General features: G+C 36.9%; 1 protein-coding gene and 1 non-coding gene across 2 annotated transcripts in view; both read left to right on the top strand.

Annotated features, from left to right (window-relative positions):
- The first annotated feature begins 2,578 nt into the window (after nucleotides 1-2,578).
- Nucleotides 2,579-18,014, top strand: part of kcnh6 (potassium channel, voltage gated eag related subfamily H, member 6) — a 37,718-nt gene continuing 22,282 nt past the window's right edge. The window contains exons 1-4 of the mRNA XM_015374849.1: nucleotides 2,579-2,675; nucleotides 9,939-10,169; nucleotides 15,842-15,991; nucleotides 16,252-16,355. Coding sequence (XP_015230335.1) covers nucleotides 2,600-2,675; nucleotides 9,939-10,169; nucleotides 15,842-15,991; nucleotides 16,252-16,355 — 561 coding nt within the window. The 5' untranslated portion in view covers nucleotides 2,579-2,599. The remainder of the gene's footprint in view (nucleotides 2,676-9,938; nucleotides 10,170-15,841; nucleotides 15,992-16,251; nucleotides 16,356-18,014) is intronic.
- Nucleotides 15,739-15,810, top strand: trnac-gca. The gene has a single exon. It is a non-coding gene; the product is annotated as a tRNA-Cys (tRNA).

Raw genomic sequence — 18,014 nt, 5'->3', positions numbered from 1 at the left:
CCAGAAGTAATTTCCCCATCATCTCAATGATCTGTGAATATAAACATCTGTTCTCTTTTCAAATTTTGAATAATTTTCCTTTTTTCCTGGACAGAAGCTAATTGATGAGACTGAAATATTAATATTATTATACAGCCTGTGCTTTTCTTTATACTACATTGAAATATTGCAAAGGATCCAAATGATATTCAGTCAAAGACAATGTTGAATAATTGTCGATAAAATGCCTCTTAGGTGTGAATATTATTTCATTTGGTTGGTCATAGAAACTCCTCCATGGCAGCTTTTCCCAAACAACACTAATAATGTCCACAGCAAGAAGCCACTTCCCTGGTCCACCTAGCTGAGCCCAAACGTCTGTTTTGTGTTCTGTTGCTCCCCTGTTGCCAGGTATGTGTCCTCTGTTTAAGCTGAAGCAGAGCAATGAGGCATTTATTTATAAAACTGAGCTCTACGTTAAAAATCAAGATGTCAAAGCTGAATCACAATTCTTTTTTTATCTAGACAAGCCTGAGTTAAACATATGTGTAACTCAGTCGGGGTGTCACTCGTATCTGGAGGTCTTCTTGTTCCTGTATGTGGAGCAGCAACTCTTTTCTCTCTGCTTCAGCCTGGTCGTAACATTTTACAACCATCCTTTGTTTTTGTTTCTGATTCAAGATTGTTTTGACAGAATTATTTCTTCTTTAGGAGCCCTTAACCAGACTCAGAGTGCCCCATAATTCAAAAATCTGCTTTTGCAATAAATTTCTCTTGTAATAAAAACAAAACAGAAACAACAGCAACAAAATTATCCAATGTTTCAAATTGATCTTGTGAAACTGGAACAAATGATAAGACAGGATTACTGAGCAGTTTTTTTTGTTGTTTTTTTGTGTGCCATAGGCTTATCATAAATGTGGTTGAGGACAATGTCTCAGAGGTGTGATTGCACCTACAGAGAAAGGGGATGTTTCTATTTTGAGAACTTGTGATGTGAAGTGAAGGAGAGTGGACTGATCAGGGTCTGCACTCTGTCAGTGTCAGACTACTGGAAAGTTAACCACAATGGTTTCAACAGCTGCTTGAGATTTTTCAAAATAAAATACTTTATTTGCGCAAAAAAAGTAAAAACAAAAAAGGTCCTAAAAAGCTGTCGTCAGGTCGTTCAGGTCTGTAAATGACTGTTCAAATATATAGAAATATATATTTTTAAGTTATTTTCTTCTTTTTTAATTAGTGTTGCACCGATACCAGTATCGGACAGGGCCCAATCCAGCACTAAAATGTTAGTATTGGTATCAGCGAGTACCGTCAAATAGGGCACCAATACCATTTTCAAAGCCAAAAGTTTATTCAACTATTGTCACCCAATCCAGGTATGCAATAAAAAGTTCTACTGGATTCATTTTGTATTAGTCTTTTTTTTCCTTCTTCACAAAGATAGGCAGCAGCCTGACAAAGCCAGATGGCAATTATTCTACATCCAATTAGGATGCAGTTCTTCATATAACACACATCAATAGTATCAGTATGGTATCGATAACGGCCAATACTGCACAGCCAGATAACGGTATCGGGGCCAAAAAATGGCATCAGTGCAACACTTGTTTTAATGCATGGACACCGAGTTAATACAGATATGCTCAAAAAAAAAATATATATAATGTATCCGCCAGCAGGACAATTATTGATGGTGCAGTTAACAAATTGGATTTTAAATGTGGCAAGAAGAAAGCCAAAACATATTCTTTCTACAGATCTCAAAAAGCCATTTTAAAGCATTTACCCAGAAAGAAAGTACACTGGAGAATTTAACTCAAAAGCGGCAGTGATAGAGAAGATTGCAGAGGGAAAAAAAATAGATCAGAGGCTGGGGCAAAGATTATCAAAATGTTTCAAAGCATATTTGTGTATTATAGTCTAGTTAAAGTCCAGACATAATTCTTGAGTTTGTTTGAATAAAATAATTTGCAGAAATAAAATTGGCAGAGAGAAAGAAAATGTAGATGAATGATAATTAATCAGTGCAAAGAATGCAATCTTGGATCTTCAAGACGAGGATAGTTTTATTTTGAAAGCTGAATTGTTATTTCCGTTTTGGTGAAAGTCAATTCTGCAAGGGTTGTGGGTATAGAGGAGGAGAGGATCGGTAAATCCGAACCATGGGAGCTTCTTCCTCTGCATCTTTATCGCGCATTGTTGAAATCTGAGGAAAAATGCTGCGATTTCGACTCCAGCTGAAGGCTTTTTATGCGCGCTTCAGATTCTTTTCACAACTTTCTCCAACAACAGGTTTCCTTGTTTCAACAGAGGAGTTCTGACGTTATTTATTGATTTCTTTTAAGCTGGCGCTCATAGTTTTATAGTGAACTTTTCTTAGTATTTTCTCCTCTTGCTACATCCTGCATCTGCCATCGCCCGGGCAACCAAACCTCTCCATCCCTCTGGAGCGCTTCATCTCTCAGTCGGGGAGGCAGACCAGCTCCCAGCGACAATTGCTACTTGCTTGTTTAACTCCTAACGCATCAAAAATATTATTCCTTAAAGCTAACACATTTGGCTTATATGTGCGCAGTTAATATAAGCCAGGGAAGTTCATGCGTCTGGTCTCGCCAAAATGCCTGTAAGAAGAGGTCATGTTGCGCTCCAGAACACCTACTTGGATACAATCATCAAAAAATTCGACGAGAGAAGTAAGTAGAATTAAAATGAGTCAATCTATTTAAGAAAATTTAACATTTAAATATAACCCGAAATAATTTTCCCTTTGAAGCATCCTTGTTTACAATTCACACACCCTTAATATTCTGTAAACATGTTATTGTTCCAATAATTGCCTAATTGACTTTGCAATTAAATGTTGCTTTAATGTACTCTTATGGAAAAAAGACCTTTGAAAGCAAAGTCTACCCAAAGCAATATCTGTCATCATTTTAATTGAAAATGTTAAGGTTTTTTATTATTATTTTTTTTTTGTATTCATTAATTAATTGCATATCCCTGTTTTCTGGGATATGAGACTGTTTCCCTTTTTCAAATATCATATCTTTCAATATCTTAGCCTCTTTCCTATCAGTGATGTTGACAGCCTGTGTTTGCTCATTTTATGTTTCTGTTTAAGTGCACCTGTGTGCATGTGTGTTTATTTGTGAGCACCAGTGTAATGCCCTGATCCATTAGCTTACATGTTTCCTCATGCTAAAAGGAAGAAGAAACAAGTTGGTGTAAGCTCATGTATTCAGAAAGGGAGGGAAATGCTCCCATGCAATCAGCATGTGGAGAAAAATCATACGCTGCTTGTGTAGTTTAGTTCTGAAATTGGTTACATTATCAGCTCTAGACCTAAACCTCATATTTAGTCTTTCTTGTATTTTAAGTTCTATTTTCAGAAACACAATTTATTAAAAAGAAGAAAAAAAACATATTTCTTAACTATCCATGCTTTCTAAATTAGGGGAAACTGCCGCAGACCTTCAGTCTAGTCTATTTCTTTGAGGTACCTTTTGAGGAAAAAGTCTCATTATGTAATGCTTGAACCGTGTCCCTAAAAATGCGTGTGCATGTGCACGACCAGGTGAGTGCAAATGGCACGTGCAACAGTGGTGCTGCTTAGCAACGCTGTGACGATCAGTGTGAGCCCCAGATAATGACATTGGACAGGATGTGCTTTCCACCAGAGTAGCTTAGACGTTTGCTTAAAACAGGAGGGTCAAGAGAAGACCCCCACCCCCTGCAATCAGCATCAGTGTGGGCAGCAAACAGCTGGGTCCACCAAAGCTCTATTAAAAGGGCTAGTTTAAATCTGCTGAGTTTATTGTACTTACTCTTCAATAAGTTCATTTAAGTAATGTTTAAACTGTAGAGCATTGTCCCAATGAATTATTTTGTAGCATTTTATTGCTATTGTGTGTTATTAGAAGTTAAAAGAACACACAGCATAAAGAGTTTGAACAGTTTTGTAGCAGATGAAACTGTTCTGGAACAGTTATTTACACAGTGATGATTAATGATGTTGTTTGACCCCCTCCAGGAAGGCTTCATATACTGCAGAGGACACACAGCCTGTTACCTGTGCATATTAGGAAGTAGAAAGGTAGTAAACGTAAAGGAAAATGCTTGTAGTGAGCTTGTAAGCAGGACGCTGTGCAAGAGATAATTATACTGCCTTAGCCTCGCAGGTTTGGTTTATTCATGCAAATGTTAATAGACTTATTCCTTAAAAACATTAGCCTATCTGGAAATGGGTTTACACATGCAAAAAAATATTACCGTAGCAAAATATTAATGTAAATATGCCAGGCCTATCTGTAGTGATGTAACAGAGATGTACACCAAAGACAAACAGGGAGCTTGGAGCTGATGATGGTCATTTTACCCTTTTTCATTTTGTAGTTTTGTAGTTTTAGTCATATGCTATGCAACAGTTGTGGGTATGGAGTGGAGTCATCAGCTGCAGGACATTTCATTCTAACCATCCTTCCATTCGACCCTGCCAGAGGAGCATTTCCTGCCTGCTTTCACTACTTACAAGGCAGGACAAGTTTATTTATAAAGCTTCATTCACATATTGAGTAAATTTCTTCACTGTGAGTTTAATAAAGTAAATCAATCAATCTTGCACAACAAATTCAAAGCGTTTTATTATGAAATAAGGGAACATAGATGATTACATATAAAGAAAAAGGAAATCAAAAGGCCAACAGAAAAACAAAGAATTAAATGAAATGAAATAAATCTGCAAAAAAGTTTGTTTAAAGCAAATAAAAGTTAGGAAATTATGAAAATTATTTTATATGTCAACATTTTTACACTTGTTCTGATTACACTGAGTGAAGAGGTCTTGGATGACCTTGGGGGCCTATATGTTTAGTACCTGACAAGCAGCTCTTAAATGTGTTTTGGCTCAAGTCTATTTGTTGCCTTACATCAACAGGATTATGAATTATAAATTATATTCTTTACAAAGGACTTAAGGATTCTGGAGTTTTAGCTGCCTGATTGATTTATTTTTAGTGACAAGTTAAGTAAACTGCCTGTATTTATATAGCACTTCAAGTCAGGAGACTTGATCAAGAGCGTTACACTACAGTCAGTCATTCACACATTAATTCATGCACACACTCACAGCTACAATGTGAGCCCTGGGTCTGACTGACAGAATCAAGGCTGCAATACACATCTGCCATCAGGCCCTCTGACCATAAATAGGTAATGCAGATGAAGTCTCTTGCTCAAGGACACAACAATTCAAGCTGGGGCTTGAACTGACATCTGACACCACTGTTGAAACACAATTAGCTAACCTGCTAAAATATATGTATATATATTTATATGTTTTTATATTTCTCATTTTGTTAGAATCTGAGAATAAAGATCCAACAAAACCTATTTATACATATACTTAACAAAGGTGCTAAAAATGTGATCTAAACCTACAATGAAGCATTTTTTTTTAAACTGTGTTGCCTTTAGCATCGTTGTAGATTTAAAGGGTGAGACTGAACATTAGAGAAACTCCACATGGGAGTTTTGTTGGTCAGATTTATAATAACCAAATGCCTTTAAAAATAAAAAAACTCTGCCAAATAAGACATAAACTTGTTTAGCATGGTACCGGACAATATGTCCGACTAAGAAAGGAGATGATTAGTAAGGAGCACTTTTGTTTTTTGTTTTGCCTCTTTGTACTCGTACTCGTCGTCTCCCGCTTTATCCGGAACCGGGTCGCGGGGGCAGCAGACTAAGCAGAGACTCCCAGACTTCCCTCTCCGCAGACACCTCCTCCAGCTCTGCTGGGGGAAGCCCTAGGCGCTCCCAGGCCAGCCGAGAGACGTAGTCTCTCCAGCGTGTCCTCTTTGTTGATGTAAAAACATTTGTGCTAAGGTAGGGGATGGTGCTTCTGTCTTATAAGTATGAGAAGGTGGGGATATTCATTTTCAATTCAATTCAGTTTATTTATAATGCTCAGTTCACAACACGCCATCTCAAAGGATTTTACAGAAACAATTCATCCAGATCATCCAGTCAGATTGGTTCAAAGTTTTCTATGTAAGAAAAACCAGATGATTGCATCGACTTATTGACTCGACTGCAATCTCTCACAACAAGCATGGATGTAGCGACAGTGGGGAGGAAACCTCCCTTATAGCAGACTAAAACTGGTCATTGGTCCAACCAGAGAGGAGCCTGATAACTAAAATATCGGCCTCCCATTCTACTTTTAGAAATTCTAGGAACCTCTAATAAACCTGCAGATTGAGAGCAAAGTGCTCTGTTAGGAACATAAGGTACAATTAGATCTCTAAGACAGAGCATGGCCATTTAAGGGATAAATTATATGTGAGAAGGAGGATTTAAAATTCTATTCTAGATGTCACAGGAAGCCAATGAAGAGAAGGTTGGATAGGACAGATATGATCTCTCGTTTTAATTTTCATCATAACTCTAGCTGCAGCACTTTGGATCTGGCTTTTAACTACAGTTTGTGGACTTCCTGATAGTAAATACTTACAATAGTCCTGCAAGTAACAAACGCATGGACTAGTTTCTCAGCATCACCCCTGGACTGGATATTTTATAATTTTGGCAATATTCCACAGAAGAAAGAATGGGTGTTAAAAAATACACCAAGATTTTTACTTTATTATAAGATCAATTTAATCTCATCCAAATGAAGTGACTTAGCAATCAGCTTCTTTTTCAAAGACTCTGGTCCAAAGACTGTAACTTCTGTTTTGTCTGCATACAGGTGCAGAAAGTTAAGAGTCAACCACATTTTTATGTCATCGAGACATGCTTGTAGTCTATGTAGTGGGTTAGCTGCCCTTGGATTTATCATAAGCATAAAGCATTAATCCCATGCTGCCTAATAGTATTGCAAATTTTGAGCATACATATAGCAAATAGAATTGGCCCCTGCATTCATCCCTGTGGTACTCCATAGGTAACCATGGAGATTAAGGAAGATTTACCATTAGCATAAACAAACTAAAATCTGTCAGATAAATAAGATTTAAAGCAATCCACTGCTGTTCCTTTGATTCCAACAAAATATTCAAGTCTTTCTAAAAGAAAATTATGATCAACTGTATCAGACGCAGTACTGAGATCTAACAGGACAAGTACATACGACATTATTAGGCTTTGACAGACTAATATTAAAGGAGAAATAAGTGGGAAATTTACTCTGAAGTTAACCAAAATCGTTCTTATTTTTCACCTGGGATGGGAGGAGCATTCCTTATAAACAATATTTTCTTTCTATCAACAATGTCTCAGTCAAATCTTTCTCCTTTCAAACCAAGAGGTATGAAGCAGAGCTACATCAGCGCAGTGTATCGTCAATGTTTACCTCCTGTTTCCTGAGCCAATCATATGGGAGTTCCCAGGATAAACAAAATGGAGGTCAGCATTTGGTATTTTATATTTGCAAAAGAGCAGCAGCCTGGAAACATTGAAGTCAGCAACAGAACTGCACCAGAAATAGTTTCAAGAGTACCTAAGAAGCCTCAGCATCCTTTAGAAGTATCACCCACCCATTTACTCTGGCTGAGACGTCTTTACTAATTATCATGAATTCCGCTATGTCCTCATCTCTCTAAACTTGGCAATCTTCAAGCAACTGGTTTGTTTGTTTTTTTGTGTGTTGCACTGATTTAAAACATTAAGTGTCATTATCCCTTATTGCTCCTTTAAGGCCCAATTATAGTCTATTTCTGGCATTCCTGTAAGACTCTGTTATCCCTTTACAAGCCAGCTGATGTCGGCTATACCTTTTTTTAAAACAGACCAAGCATCAGATATTGGAGTAATTTATAATGCTGTTGAGATCCCTCCTTCCTCATCAATGACGCCCTGTTGTTCTAGAGGTTGTATCATAATGTTCTTTCGTGCATAACAAATCACTTATGCAAAGTTTGATTGTTACTTTACAAAGAGTGCAGCCACAACACCCTGCAGGTAAACAGCTCTGCATAATAATAATAATAATAATAATAATAATATTAATAATCTATTTTTATGGATTCGTTGTTGCAGCACTACTGTTAATAATCAAAGAAGCAGTGCAGTTTTTTCTTACCAACTTTGAGACCCTAATTGCATGTCTTTTCCCTTTCTCTCCCTGCCTTTTTCTTGTACTATTACAGTAAAAAAAAAGACCACTTGCTACACAAAGAAAAAAACTCGATTTGATTCATTATGATGCCCGTCAAACAGGCTATAGGTAGCATAATGCTGAGGCTATTGCTGGATTGCAAAAAGTAATTAGAATAGTGAAAAAGGACAGACCGTCTGCATTCAGTTTTTTCAGCTTTTTGTCAGCAAAAATGATGATACACCGATACAACAAAGTTTTCTGACAGAAAATGACCTACAAAAGCATCAAAAGGTATTTGACTAAATTTAAAAAAGCCAAATTTAAGTTGAAGTGGTTTCCACAGTAAATGTAAACCACTTTTTGCAACTAGAAGTGGACAAATGCCCAGCTAACATTATGGCAGAAGGTCTGTGTGGATTAGGAAATATCTGGTCCTTTAAAAAAAAAAAACAATATGTGTCAGGGTTCGATGAAGGACCCAATATGCAGAGGCAGAGTATGATTCTTGCAGATTTATTCAAGGTGGTGGCAACAGAAGTATACAACCAGTTGTAAACGAAACAGGAAATGCATGAACCAGAACAGAAAGTAAAACAGGAGGTAATTTATAGGAGGTAATAAGACAAACCAGCCATGAGCAACTATAGAGAAGGAGTGTATTTATTGGGGAGAAGAATACTGAACAGTGAATGGAGTATTTAACTAACAAGGAGCAGGGTTTCAAAGACAGAGTTTGAAGGTGACTGAATGGAAAGGAGAGTTGCACTAGGGGCCATTGGACAGCAACAGGTAAAGGAAACAAACAATTACTAAGGGAAAATTAGACAACATGTAAAAAGTCTGGATAAACTAAGATAACTATAATGCCATGGGGAAACATAATCAAAAGAAAAAAGTAAACAATAAATGGTTAAAAAAAATAAATAAAAAATTAAGCAAAGACTAAATAAGTCCCAAGAGTGCTAAATTAGATGTAACTCAAAAAACACCAAAGAGGAGTTAAACTTAGAAGTAAAGAAAATCTGATAAATCTTAATGAAAAATATAAATAAATATAATTTTTGGAATAACAAAAAAATAAAACCTTAAACAGAAACAAATTTCCTAAATCAAAGAGACAGTTGTACAAAAGGATTCAACACAGGATAAAAAAATAATAACACAGGATATAATTAATCACATAAAGGCAAAAAGTTAAATGTAATCTAAACAAAACATGTCAAGCAGAGACAACACAATTTCAAAATTTTAACTTAAATGCTTAAAAAAAGATTTAATTATATGACTTTGTAAAAAAAAAAACGTGAATAAACAAAATATTATTAAAAAGTAAAATACAGTTACTATAGAGTTTTACTGTAAATAGAGACAATAAAGATGAAACTGGTTTGACTTGTTTACATAACAAGAATATAAATTTGTACAAATGAGAAAAGTTTTATGACCATTTGGATAATATCCAAATGTTGACAGGTTAAAAAGTGTAATAAACTTTTAATTTCTTATGTTACCTGAGAACAAGAGTGACACACCAGAGTTTAAATTAAAGTGACCAACTGCTCCTTGTTCAATCTCCTAAACTATGATGCTAGTAACTTTAGCACCATGGAAAATCAAACTTCATCACTTCCACATCAGCTTATTGTCATGTGAGAAGAATGAGAGATAATTCACTGAAACGGCAGAACCTTTCAGATCCAAAGCCTTGCTGGAAAAGTCATCTAGTTGCCCTTTAGTCTGATTTAATCACAACCTTTGTACAAATATTACTATTGTCAGTGTGTTTTTCCTAGAATAACTGTGCTGCTAGAATTCTACTGTTTTTGTGCTTAATTTGACCTTTCTTCCACTTTTTCAGATCGCAAGTTTCTGATTGCCAATGCACAGATGAAGAACTGTGGAATCATCTACTGCAATGAAGGCTTCTGCCAAATGTTCGGTTTCACCCGGGCTGAGATCATGCAGCAGCCATGCACCTGCCAATTCTTGGTAGGTCCTGGCACCATGAAGAGTGCCCTGGCCCAATTAGCACAAGCCCTGCTTGGGTCAGAGGAGCGTAAAGTGGAAATCCTCTACTATTCAAAGGAAGGTGAGGCACAGAAAATAAAAGGAACAATTTAAAAGATAGAATGAGTAGGATGACGAAAAACTCTTTGCAGCTTTTTTTTGTTAATTAAAATATTTGTCCTTAAATTTGCATATAGATAATAAAAAATCAACTTTTATTGATTCTAGAATGTAGTCAAATAAAAAAAGTGATCGCTCTATCCAAACATTTTTATTTTTCCTAGGTAAGATCATTTGCAAATGAATAAAATCTTTTTTTTGCAATATGATATTTAAAAAAAGCTAAAGCTCAGGTTTTTTGTCGTGAAAAATAGTTTTGCATAATCATTGTAATTATTTAGTTTGTATTAACTGCACTTTTAAAAAGACTGATTATAATTAATTTGGATTAGAAGCAGAGGTTTGTAAAAGAGGCATTTGCTTTACAAGGCTCAGTAAAAGGATAAATATTCTGAAACACTATAAAATCCTAACTGTAATCCTAATGGTAAATATTTTTAATGTATTACCTTCATAGCTGTTAAATTCTTACCTTCGCTGTAAGATTTTCACAAGGCTACCAACAGTCCTTTATTCAGAAAATTTAAATTGGTCCCTTTCAAACAATAACACAAATATGTATGTTAACCTCCTGTTACCAGACTATGTCCTTGCAAATTTTTTTCAATCAGTAACAACTTCCAGTAAAAACAACACTGTTTTTATTAGTGTATCCCGGCAGTTCTTATACCATAATAATTGCTTTAACTAATCAGAAAAAAGATTGTTACCGTTTATGGCTGGCCAAGCATACAATTGGTCAATTTCCAGTGGTGTAATATTTTTGTTGTGACTTAACTATACAGGGATGTAAAATGTAGCCTTTTTACCTCCTTAGTATATTAAGATTTGTTCCCTGTAATGTTAGGGTCTCGGGGTTTTGCTGTTTTTCTGGTGTGAGTGAGCTACCTGTCACAGAGAGGATCTTTGCTGGTGGCTGGGCTGACCCTTGTTGTAGCACACCTGAGTACATTTCTCAATCAAGATTTGTGTATATAAGGATACAAAGGATTGGTTCTCTTCATCGGATAATTACCCGTGATGGTATTCCAGCCAAAGACCAAAATTCTTCTTTTGAATGTCTTTTAAGGTGGACTCTATTGTTCTAACCAGTGAACCTCAGTTATTCCTTGATCCTCATGGAAAAGGTCTGTGCTTTCATCACTTCTCAGTCATCATCACCTGCCTACCCACTCTCCAGCAATGTGTCTCTTGCAAGTACCAATGCTCTCGGATCTCACTAACATTCTTCTGGAACATCAAACCCCCTACAGATCCATGCTACCTCCCCTTTAACTCTCAAATAAGCTAATCAATCATTCATGAATTGTCATCAACCAACTCCTTCCTGATCAGTCTGATTTCTCCTGTCAGATGAACTAGAAAGTTCAGTTGACTTCCTGCAGTTCTCAACATTCAGTTTTTTGTTGCTTTTTTAAGCAAAACATTAAAATTCACTGGTTTTCTATGTGAATCTGCATATGAGTCAAAAAACTACAAACCAATGTTACAGAATCATCTGGCTAGTCTGACACACCAAAGTTTCCCTGAGGTCCTTTCACTGAACATGAATTACTTCATCCCCATGAACAGTTAATCCACTCCTTTGCTTAACGACAAAGATGTTGAAATCAAAACATAGGCAGTTTTCATAAATGTTTCAGGAGCTGCTTAACAGGACCACTCACGCAGGGTCTACCCCCTCTACACCTGGTGCGACCATTGTTCCTGAATTAACTCCTCATATAACCTCTTTTCATTTTGCCTATTTCCCCACACCTTAGCCTTATGCGGATGAAATTGAAAGGTGTCTTGAAATCCTGTTACAATGTTCACTCTTTTTTAGTCATCCCCCCAGGTCTTTTTTATTTGATAAGGATAAAATCTAATTTGTGATGGGATTATTGGGAAGTCGAACCCTGCAGTGGGCTGAAGTAAGATTTTGGGATGAGCTGCAATTCAACATTTCCTTTGACATGACAAACAGACATTTGGATATATTCAGTCAGTTTCCGACATGTTCCGTAAGATGCAAAATTTAAAACAGGGTAGCCAGCCGGTATCAGGCTTTACAATTGAGTTTCTAATTCTAGCAGCCCCTTCAGCCTGAAACCCTGAAGCTTTGAAGGGAGCTTTTCTTCAAACTTTGGATGAAGCAATTAAGGATAAACAAGCATGCAGAGAGGAGTATAAAACTCTAGAGAAACTAATCTCCATGGTTATTCACATTGACAACAGAATTTAAGATGGAACTCGGACAAAACAACGGAATAATTTACCTCTTCCCCAATCTCATTTTCCAGATCGTTCACAAGTTTCTGACTCTTCCAGGCTAGATCTAGAGCAACCTATGCAGACTAGCAGTATCCAGTTGTCAGCTGAGGAACGACAACATTTGATGAAAACTTGACTCCACTTGTATTGCGAGAGTGGACACTTAATTTCTTCATGCCTAGGCAATACTCCTGTGACCACTTATCATTTAACCTTTCTGCATTTTGGTGGCCTTATTGTGGGAAATAATGGATCAAGTCCTGGAGGTTCAGCGGTCCAAACCGGGCCCTGGCACTGGACCTCTAAATCTGGTTAATGTTCTTTCTCATATTATGTCCTGCATCATTCAATGGGCCCACATGGCAAATTCTTCTGCCATCCTGGAATCTACCGAACTCTTGCACTCCTTAAACAAAAATTCTGGTGGCCTTCGATATATACGAGGAGGTTAAAAGCTATCTTCTAGCCTGTCCAGATAATTTCCACAGCAAATGTAATCACCAGTCCCTCAGTGGTCTTCTTCAGCCATTGTCTATCCCTTAACGTCCCTGGTCATGTATTGCCTTAGATCTCGTAACTGGAATACCAACATCTAAGGGTTTCACCACCATCCTCAGTATAATCTACCGCTTCTTCAAAGCTTGCCACCTCACCCCTCTTCATCGAACCCCAACCTCCCTGGAGACAGCTATGCTCCTGACTAAGCTAAGCATGTTTTTCACCTTCACGGAATCCCTTGTTAAATCATGTTGGACAGGGGTCCGCATTTATCTCCCTGGTCCGGAAGTCGTTTTGTAATTTCTTTGGGGCCAAGACTGCTCTCTGTTTAGGTTTTCATTACCAAACTAATGCTCAATCTGAATGCATGAACCAGGAACTTGAGACATCCCCTCTGTACATACCTCTGTACGTGACACCCATCATCATGGAATACTCAGTTGCCTATGGTCGAATATACACATAATTGTGACACTTCCTCTGCTACTGGTCTATCTCCATTTGAGTCCCATCTAGGATACCACCCTACCTTGTCTCCATCTGAAGAGCAGGACATTGCAATTCCCTCTGTCAAACACCACATTCGCCACTACTGACGAGTCCGGAACCTGACTGTTTCTGCCTTGGACTGGTCAGCAGAAACAAATCGATGTCTGGCCGATCTGAGAAGGGTTCCTGCTCCCTCAGTCACTCTCTGTGGTTCGTTTCAACCTCTTGGATGATTTAAGGATTCATCCTGCTTTTCACGTCTCTTTTATGAAGCCTGTTCTTCCAGTCCCTTTCCACCTGCCCGAGACGTTAGTGTGCACCTGTCCTTCAATGTGCAAAGGCGTTTGTATGCTTGTCGCCAAGGAAAGAGTTTTCAGTATCGATTTGGAGAGTTATGGACCTGAAGAACGCTCTGGGATCCTACTTCTTTTATTTTGGACTCTGACATGGTTTGGGAATTTTGGGCTTCTCGCTCTTCCTCTTCCCTTCAGATCTTCATGGAAAAGGTCTTACTTGTGTTTTCAGTTGTCATAAACCAACTTCTTCCTGATCAGCCTGCTTTTGCACCTCGGACAACCAGAAAGTTAAACATGCTTCCTCCACTTCTCTGCTCACAGATTATTTTTGCTCTTTGTTAATAAAACGTTAAAATTTACAGGTTCTCTGTGTGATTCTGCATGTGGGTCAAAAGACCAAAAACCAACAAGACATGAAAACACTGTTTAATATTTAAGGCCCTCTTTAACAGGACTTGTAATGATATTTAGGTGCCTTGAATAATCACGAAAAAATGCAAAATGTGATAATAATGGTTAATATATAGGTAAATAACCATTAATGGGGAGACAACTGAATCAGTTGTCCGGGGCCAAAGATAGAGGTTAGGTCCTGAACCTGCCCCCTAAAAATTGTCCCATTAAAAATGTCCTATAAAGAAAGTAACAAAACTAGTTAAAATAACTAGCAACAGAACAATAATAACTCAAACAAATTCACCTTCCATAATAAAAAACAGGAGGAGCTTAAATAGTGATACACAAAACATACACAAACCTAACTGAAACACATAAAGCAAAAACCCATTCACTCCATAGTGTTGGCTTGCCCAGCTGCGAGTTTCTCAGCCAAGGGACTGAAGCAATTGCAAAACTCAAACAGGATACAAAATAAACAAAATCATGACAAAAATAGTGTAAACCAAAATGTTCACTCTAATTTGAAAATACAGTGTTATTTTCATAAATTCCAATAATGAAGTGGCTATGTAAATAAAATCCTATAGGAAAAGAAATTAAATTATTAATTTATAGTGGTTTTTACCACAACTGTGTGGCTGTAAATGCACCCATCAGATGCATGCAAAGTTTTTATGAAAGATTACTTCAACCTGTTGCAGTATTATTTATTTTTCTGCTTTATATGTTTTTTTTTGTTAGTTAATTAAATTTAAAAAAAGCATTTTGTTTATTTTTACAATAATGGAGGTACAATACTGTGCATATTTGCAGGGGTTAAACAGAGAAGTAATGTTGCTAAGCATGCTACCATCTTCCAATGTACTTGTGAAAATAAAGAAAAACAACCAAGATACAGCAGAAAAATATTTGATTTAAAGATGGATAAGACTTGAACAGGACTTGAGTTCACTATAGCAGGATCTAATGTCGCATAAATATTCAGATGTGGCTGCAGAGTTCCTTAAATGCATGAATCACCGTCCTTTAATACTAACACTAGTGAAAGCAGTGATATTCTTAGTCTTTACTGTGTAATTCCTAACAAGGTTATAAATAAATTGATAGCTGGATCGGTATAAAGAGGCTTTATTAAAATGACCCTTTGTGACTCTGCAATAATGGGGAAGATTCAAAACTTTTGCACAGTATTCTACGCATTTAGTCATGAGGCATGCAGTCTGGTGTGCTGTTGTCATGGAAATGAGTTGATTTTGCCAACTCAGATCCACAAAGCATCTATTTGTTTTGTCTCCTGCTTCCTACTGTGCTCCCAGGCTTATCGAGGGTGAAAACAAGTGAATACAACATGATTGAGAATTTAAGCTCTCACATGCTCACTATCCTTTTTAACCTCCAGACTAAAAGCCTGACTTGATTAACAGAGTTGAATGCAGGCATTCTCTGTGTATGAATAGTCCAGTGTCTGATCGGCATCAGTTTTTAACATCTATTTTTAGATCAGACTGATAACGGAGTGAACTCGGTCTTTTTGAAAGTGCGCGTAGCATTCACCGTATCATCATTCTAATGTGCTGTTTGGAGCTGTTCTTTGACGGGGGTATAGCTCAGTGGTAGAGCATTTGACTGCAGATCAAGAGGTCCCAGGTTCAAATCCTGGTGCCCCCTTCTAATTTTAAATGATCTCTTTTATTTGCAGGAATTTGTCGACCCTGCCGGGTGGATATTGTACCTGTCAAAAACGAGGAAGGCAATGTCATAATGTTCATCCTCGACTACCAGGAGCTCATCGATCCCTCTCTCAAGAAGTCAGGCTTAAGGCAGAAGATGGCTCAAGGATGGCTTTACTGTAAACCCACTTTAAGATTTAAAGTCTTTAATTTAGCTAGATGTAATAGATATAAATCTTGCTGCTCACTTAAAGTCATGCCCACAATACCATGCCCATCTTTACTTTATGGGAAGACAGTTGTTGTTTGTAAACTTTTACAAGGTGGAGAGTTTTTTCCTAGCAAATAATATGCACACATGATAATTATCTATAGAAATTGTAATGATGATAGTGAAATATTTGTAAGATTTTCTCTCAACACAGCATTTGCCCTGTAGGTCAGAACCGCCGGCTAAAGATGAGGTTACCAGAACTTCGCTCCATGCGAAGAACTTCACTGGCCAAAGACCAGTGTGAAGGGGTTGTGGTGGATTACCTGCAGGTGATGTATTTGCATCACACGATGCAGAACTTGTAACGTTTTATTCTTCTTTGTTTGTTTCTTACTTCTCCTTATAGATGTATCAGTAAACTATGTGTATTTACAGGTGCGTTGCCTCCAACAGCAATGATAACCAATGAAAAGACAAACATTGAGACTGAGAAGGAAGATTAGTTGTTTCTATAGATTTCTCCTGATTCTTTTTATATCATGTCGGTGTTTTAGATGCAAAGAGAAAAATAAATTTTTATTCGATTCATCAAGATAAAACACATACCTTTACCAACTTGGCTATATGTAAAAAAGTATATGAAAAAAGTAAAGTAACTGAAACATTTTGGAAGGTGTGCATCCCGTTACTACAGGGGTAAAACCATCATAGTCATTTTAGAAAAAAAAAACATCATCCAGACAGTTAAAAACTCTCTAACCTGGAGAACATGCCTGGGTAAATAAAAGCTTTAATTCTATTTTCTAGAAAAAGAAAAAAAAAAACTGAAGGAGAAATTTTTGAACGCCAGTTTTTGGCTGGATGGTATAAAAAAATAAATTAAACAATATGAATGCAATGGAGTGGCCTAGTCAAAATTTGAAGTGATCTTAATTAATTACAGTTTTTAAACACCTTCCTATGTGGCTAATTTAAAACAAACCTTTAAAAAAGGTCCAGAATTCATTCACAGTGATGAAAAAAGATGATTTAGCAAAAAAGGAGAGCTGTTTGCAATCCAGTTATTAGATTTACTGAATAATTCGTTTTTCACACAGGTTTTTTCATAGATTTATTTCCTTAGTGATGTAATCATAATATAAACGTGAAATATTTTCATTTAGTTTGGTTATTTTTGGTGGATTTTAAGAACTGTCTGATGGGCTCTAATATGTAAGTGTGGAAAATCATCAGTATGAGAACAAATTAAAGAGGATAATTGCTTTATCATATCGCTTTATCTACTGCTGTCCTATCCGGGTTTATTTTACTTACACAAAAACCTTCTCCGCCTCCTGCTTAGTCTTTCTTTGTGCTCTGAGGATAAAACCCTTGCATGAAAGATTTACTGTCAGTATCTATTCATGACACTGAAAATGTAGTGGGCCAGTCACCCATAGCTGTCATGCTATTGCAATCTACAGACTGAATAAAAGTGACTCTGCTTTCAGTGTTAATATATTTTTACCCACTTTTTGCAGCCATAAAGTTGATAACATGATATATTATTGTTACTAGTGAAAATCTTGTATTTAAGCTCTGTGACTGCGCACACAAAATATATGCTGCTCATTCAATTTGCTATAAAGGTGCACAAAAAGTATTTCAGCCCCAGAACTGTTATTAAATTCAGTTTTACAACAAGGAGATATCGCAATTCTATCCTATTCACCCCTTGCTTTCTGGTTAGATCCACTAAATGCCCTTAGAACCATTTAAAAAAACATTTAACTTTATGGTGTAGGGCAGGGGTCTGCAACCTGCGGCTCCAGAGCCACATATGGCTCTTTGGACCCTCTCCAACGGCTCTTAATAGTGGCTAAAATGTATATTAAGAGCTCAATAATTTACTATAATATATACCGGTATCAATAGCTTTAGCGTTTTTTTATAAGATCCAAAAGGATGAGATTCCAAGAACCAGAGATATGTTTTAAGAGACCTTTTTC

This window comes from Cyprinodon variegatus, unplaced genomic scaffold, assembly GCF_000732505.1.
Source record: "Cyprinodon variegatus isolate N-32 unplaced genomic scaffold, C_variegatus-1.0 Scaffold109, whole genome shotgun sequence".
Classification (NCBI taxonomy): Eukaryota; Metazoa; Chordata; class Actinopteri; order Cyprinodontiformes; family Cyprinodontidae; genus Cyprinodon; species Cyprinodon variegatus.
This window is presented reverse-complemented; position numbering and strand designations above follow the sequence as displayed.